The following is a 6,000-nucleotide window of genomic DNA, read 5'->3' as shown; positions in this document are numbered from 1 at the left end:
GTCTTGTAATGGAAAACAACCATATAAAAAATAGTAGCCGAATGATGCTGCTTATGATCAGGCAAAATATTTAAAAGAAGTACTTAAAATTAGATTAGCTTAAGAATATCCTAGGCCAGGGATTCCCAAGCTGTGGTACGTGCATCACCAGTGGTACACGAGCTTCCACTAGGGGTACGCGAGATGAAAAGGGCAATGTCGGAAAGGTGTTTAAAATAATAATAAAAAAAAAAAATCTTAAGCCTATGTTCCTTTGTTCTTTGTGTTTCATAATGTTGTTCTCCACACTGTTTTTTTAGTGTGAGAGCTCATAGACCAGTTGCACATTTTGATTTTGTTATTTGTTATCATGTAGGGCGGCTAATTAAACATGATGCCTGGAATGCGTCAATAGAATGTGTTACGTTTCTATGTGTCTGATGGTGGGGGTACGAGGGCCGAGTCAGGATGTAGGTGGTGGTACGCCGAGAACAAAGTTTGGGACGCGCCGTCCTAGACCACAGCCATTCTCATGTTCTGCACGTGCTGGAACAGAGTGAGGGCAAAAAGAAACATGACATGATTTTTCTGTTGGCTTGACCATGACATGGTAGTTGTTGAAGGCAGACTGACTAAAAGAATAAGAACCAAAAGGTAGGCTTTTCCAAAAAAGGACACACAGGATTTATATGCATGTGTCCACAGAATGGACCGCAGAGAGCCAAGTTTGACTTGTGTCCTCTGGGGCCTCAGGCCACTTCTTTCCACCAAGTGGCACTGGGGTAGAACATATGAGTAGAGAAGGAGCCGTTTGTATCAAGCAGTGGAACTCCTTATTTTGTTACAACATAGCACCAGAACTGCATGCTGAACATAGACACAAGTTTAAAGGTTAAAAAATGACAAAAGGGTCAAGTCGTCACTGAGTGACTATTTATGTCCATCATATCCTCACTTGTTAACTGATTCAGTAACTCAACTCAATCACCAAGAATATCGCCACCATTTTTATAATCAACAGAAAGAATATATACATGGGGAAAATGATAATACAAGGGTCATCCAATAACACTCCTATTCTCACCCAAGAGGAGGCAAAATTGCAACTAAAATTGGCACTTTGCCAGTGATTATTCCTTTACCTTACAGCATTTCGGAAATATAAAACTAGCAGTGACTAATAGCATAGAATGACAACCCTCCATTTCTAGACACTGAATTCCTGACCATTAATTAATGAGGTAATTTATAGCTAATTGCTGAGAAACTTTCCAAACATTGTGAGGATAGATAGATAGGTGGGTGGGGATATGGAGGATTACTTTTAAAGATGACCCAAGTTAAATGTTTTGCTTTCATTTGGAGTGTCCAGTACTGAGAGCTCCAATTATTTGTGTTTTTTGTTGTCAAATGTTCTTTATTTGCTCTGAGAAATAGATTCCTCTTTTTTCAAACGTGCAACATTTTCGGCACTGTGCAAAAAAGGCGTATCTCAATTTAGCCTGGCAACTTTTATGGACCAGGGATGTGGTGGTGGGTGGGGGTTTAACCTCTGATGTTTAATTTGGGCTCTGTTGTGTTCCAAGTTTAAAGACAGGAGTCAGGGGCAGGAGAGTCTTCCTCCTATGGGTTTTGCCCTTCAACAAGAACAATTAAATCACGTCTCAATTTAGCTTCCATTTCACAAAAGTAAAATGACAACAGAAAGCAGGTGAAAGGCATATTGATCAGCTTGTTTCATCATCAGGACCACACATTGTCACCATGCTTATGTATGGGTGGCATCAAAACGTCAGACTTTTGAGGGCCTAAGTGCTTTCTGTCTCTGAAATGTGATGAAGTACATTCACAACTCAAATATAAGAGGGGGATGTCAAAACAGTACCATGTCTGCCCAGCTTCTACATACATCATCATTAACTCATTAAATGGCAGCATCCACATTGCACTTGGAGCCATTTTTCAATGATTCCTCAATTTTTGTTAGTACAGGTAATCATTATTTTCATATTCTACATTTTTAAAAGGCTCAGTACAAATTCCAAAAATAACACAAAAACTGAATATGCAAAAAGATGAACAGAACCAGACACAGAAGGCCACCAATAATATACTCCAATCCTCAAATTCACGTTACACTCAGTCCAGTTACCTCTGTATCACTTTAACATTGAACCCAAAGGAAAATAAAATACATTCATTCAAGTCATTTTGGAACAGTTCTTTTTACACAAAATTACAAAAAACCTCCAAAAAGCACCATTAAATCGGCCTTTGGTGACTGGGTCTGCAGAGTTTCCCCTGACTTGCCAGTCACCTCCACGGAAAAAAAAAAGTCCATATCTGATGAAATGTAGACATAGCTTTGCTTTCTGTTAAATACATGACCTATTTGCAAGGAGCTTTCCTGACCCACATCTCATCTTTAAGGTCACGTCGATGGTCTCTGCACTGCCTTAGTCATGCCACTGCTGATACCAGCCACTGGTGGGTTTCAGGGATGGCGGGAACATCACTAGCTACAGCGTACCGCCAACCACCCCGGAGGCTTCACACGTGGCAGAGATCTCTATGGGTCTGGCACCAGCATGGCACCATCAGGGGAGAAAAGCAGCTCCTCCACCGTGCAGTTACGAAAGAAGGGGCAGCCCATAAGACAGGTGAGATTAGTGTTAATGTGTTTGGTTTCACCAAATCTACAAAAACAACCCAAGCCAAGTGACCAAAAATAACCCACCTAACAAACAAATGCCAAACTATGTACAATCTGATAAATAATCAAGTGCGTGATTTGAGGCGTGGCTTTGGAGAAAGGACATTTTTTTTGTTAAATATAGAAAGCAGTCTCTTTCATGGACTGGCTGGGGAACAGGGCCTATAAACACCCTGGGAGATTATATCATACAAAAAGCCCATACATGATGTCAAATCAAACCCCATTCTAACACATAGGCATGCTATCTGATGCTTGGCAAAAAGACATAAATGCACAAAAAAATAGCGCTTGCAATTCTCTTTTTTTTCTTTTAACTCTTCTTACTTTTTTTTATCCTAGTCAAAAAGAAAAGGATTACGCCATACTATTTGTTTTGTTTTTTCCTGGTCTCTGAAAAACCTTTGAGAAGAAAGAAAGAAAAACAAACCAAAAGGGAGTAATAATTGGATTGATATAAGCAAGAGGACAAAGCAGCTTTGATATAAATGCATTCAGTATGTAGCCTTTTTCCTTCTCTTTTTGATAAATGGTTCATTGTCTCTACCGTGGCTAGCCTTCTGGCCAGCATTTGGGCATTTGTTGCCCTTGATTGGAAAGAAGCCACTTTTAAGTGGTACAGATGACTGTCTTATTTAACCTAATAGTTCAGGCATGAAGAGGGCCGAGGGAGTCGAGGGATGCAGGAAAATATGAAAGGAAAAAGGTGGAAGGAGGACAACAGGTCAGACAGTTTTAGCGCGCTCGGTCAGTCCCAGGTAAGCCAGGAAGGAGTGTTTGAGAGAGCTGGGAGTTTTGGGTGAAGGAAGGGATGTGATGCGCCCCTGTCTGGAGAGGCAGGGAGAAGAGGAGAAGGGAGAGGGGGAGGAAGAGGAGGAGGAGGGCAAGCCGTGGGGCGCGTAGCGGCGCATGGTGAAGAGTGTGGTGAGCGGGATGAGGTGAGCCAGCTCACAGTTCCTGTACTGCTCGTAGTAGCTGGACGCCAGCGAGCCGGCACGCGGCGACCACGCAGACGCCAGGGCCGGGAGCGGAGGTGTGGGCGCTGCCAAGCCGTTGGCGGAGAGGTAGTGCTGGAGAGGCGAGGCGCCCTGGCGCTGCTGCTGCTTGCACCTGATGGACAGCGCCACCGACTGCAGGGCCTGCGAGGCCGACAGGCTCATGAGGGGGCTGCTGCTGTTACTGCCGCCGCTCCCACTGCTGCTGCCGCCCAGGCCCGCCTCCTCCTCCAGCAGCAGCAGGGCCTCCCGCCCTCCGCCCAGGCCCAGGCAAGAGCTGCCCTGCTGGGCCTCGCCTTCCTCGGCGCTCCCTTCCCCTCCCCCTCCTCCCCCCTGGTGCTTCTTGAGGTGTCGGCTGAAGACGAAGGGGTGCGTGGTGGTGAAGGGGCAGAGGCTGCAGCTGTAGCTCTGGCGCGGGGCGTGCTTCAGGCGCTTGTGCAGGTTGAGGTTGTCCTTGCGCTTGCAGCTGTAGCTGCAGCGGTCGCAGCGGAAGGGCCGCTCGCCTGTGTGCACGCGCACGTGCTCGATCAGCTTGTTGGCCGTCTTGGAGAGGTAGCCGCACTGCTCGCAGCGGTAGTGGTTGCCCAGCCGGTGGGCACGCGCGTGCCCCTCCAGCTCGGCCTGGTCTGCCCACACCGATTGGCAGATGCGGCAGCGGTACTCCGGCTTGCAGTGGGTCTTCAGGTGGCACTCCAGGGCCGCGGGCCTGCTGGTGGAGTACACACAGAATGGGCACCTGAGTGAGAGATGCACACACAGAGACACACACGGGACATTTGTTTAAGGCAATACTACGCCAACACCTGGAGCACAGGAGCAAGAGAGACTGCACGTGTATACTGAGAGAGAGGAGGAGTGGGAGGGATAAAGGCTAAAGATGTGAGGAGGACGCAGAGAGGTGACAAGAAAAGAGAAGAGAAGAGAAAAGGAAGAGACATTGAGAAGAAGAAGAGAAAAGGGAGAGACACTGAGAAGAAGAGAAGAGTAAAGGGAGAGACACTGAGAAGAAGAGAAGAGTAAAGGGAGAGACACTGAGAAGAAGAAAAAAGGGAGAGACACTGAGAAGAGAAAAGGGGGAGACACACTGAGAAGAAGAGAAGATAAAAGGGGGAGACACACTGAGAAGAAGAGATAGGTGACAGCAGCAGGGAGACAGAAGACAGGCAGAGGGACTGGACCAACTCAATCTGGTGATCAGAGACATGACAAATGATTGAGTCACACAATTTAGCAAGACATAGTGGAGATGAAATGAGAATATGTTTCTATGGCTGTATGGATGCCTGCACGTGTGTTGCTCAACATATGATGTGTGATCATGTGTATGTGTGTTGTGTGCAAGTCTGTGTGTGTACACGTGTGTGTGTATTTGTGAGACATTGGACAGGTGAGGAAGGGGATTGATGTTTTAGGCAAATGAAGGCAAATGAAGAAATGAGTGGCACTTACATTTAAATTGCCCCTTTCATCTGCTCTGGCCCCCAAATCGCCTCACACACCCTGCAGAACAGAATCACCTGAGAAACCAGCACTCAACAGAGGCCCTGTCCTCTCTCCACTAACACCCTCTCTCCTGCCTCCTCACTCCTTGCACCCTCACTCACACTCAACAGCAAGGCAACAAAGAGCACAGGCACACTCTAGTGTGTATGTGTATGTATAGTGTGTGTGTGTGTGTGTGTGTGTGTGTTTGTGCTAAGAAGCTGAAGCTGTGTCCGTGTTCTTATTCAGCATGCATTCGGGTGAATTCTGCCTCATTTGTGCGACCAGCCATGCGACCAGTGTCCTCTCAAGGTTCTCCACAATCCATGTACCAAACCACCACCGCTTAGCTTTAAACAGAGATTCTGACCAGGCGCTGCGCTTTGTAAATAAATAACCACACAGAACCTGCAGTTTAATTAATAAGGTGTTGATATAAATAACCACACAGAACCTGCAGTTTAGTTAATAAGGTGTTGATAATTATTTGACAAAGCGACAGTAGCAGTGACACGCACATGATTCCAAATGATCCGAGCTGGATTTCTGTTTAAATGTGATGCTGTTCGTCTCTCTCAGTCCGTGCTACACTAACCCTCTGTCTAGCACTAGCACCACTAATACTGTCTGTACAGGTGGAGGGCATGACACCGGGCTGCAAATGATAGATGATGCAATGACATCAGAGACACATGACTTAACATGATCCACTGTGTGTGCATGTGTGTGTGAGAGAACTTGACAAAACAGACATGTCAATGACAGATTTTGGAAGCCAAAATAGACACCCTGACAATGGAACAAACAAAAGATGCATTACTATGGGCATCC

General features: G+C 46.0%; 1 protein-coding gene across 7 annotated transcripts in view; it reads right to left on the bottom strand.

Annotated features, from left to right (window-relative positions):
• Positions 1-1,693: 1,693 nt before the first annotated feature.
• znf827 (zinc finger protein 827) overlaps positions 1,694-6,000 on the bottom strand; it is a 48,666-nt gene continuing 44,359 nt past the window's right edge. For 2 of the 7 annotated variants that reach the window (XM_048243476.1, XM_048243499.1), the window contains one exon: positions 1,694-4,423. In XM_048243476.1, coding sequence (XP_048099433.1) covers positions 3,418-4,423 — 1,006 coding nt within the window. In that variant the 3' untranslated portion in view covers positions 1,694-3,417. Of the gene's footprint in view, positions 4,424-5,136; positions 5,188-6,000 lie in introns of all 7 variants that reach the window. The other 5 variants (XM_048243524.1, XM_048243514.1, XM_048243506.1 and 2 more) reach the window with 5 other exon arrangements.

Source organism: Alosa alosa, chromosome 1 (genome assembly GCF_017589495.1).
Source record: "Alosa alosa isolate M-15738 ecotype Scorff River chromosome 1, AALO_Geno_1.1, whole genome shotgun sequence".
Classification (NCBI taxonomy): Eukaryota; Metazoa; Chordata; class Actinopteri; order Clupeiformes; family Clupeidae; genus Alosa; species Alosa alosa.
The sequence above is the reverse complement of the archived record's forward strand: the minus strand, read 5'-3'. Positions and strand labels throughout refer to the sequence as shown.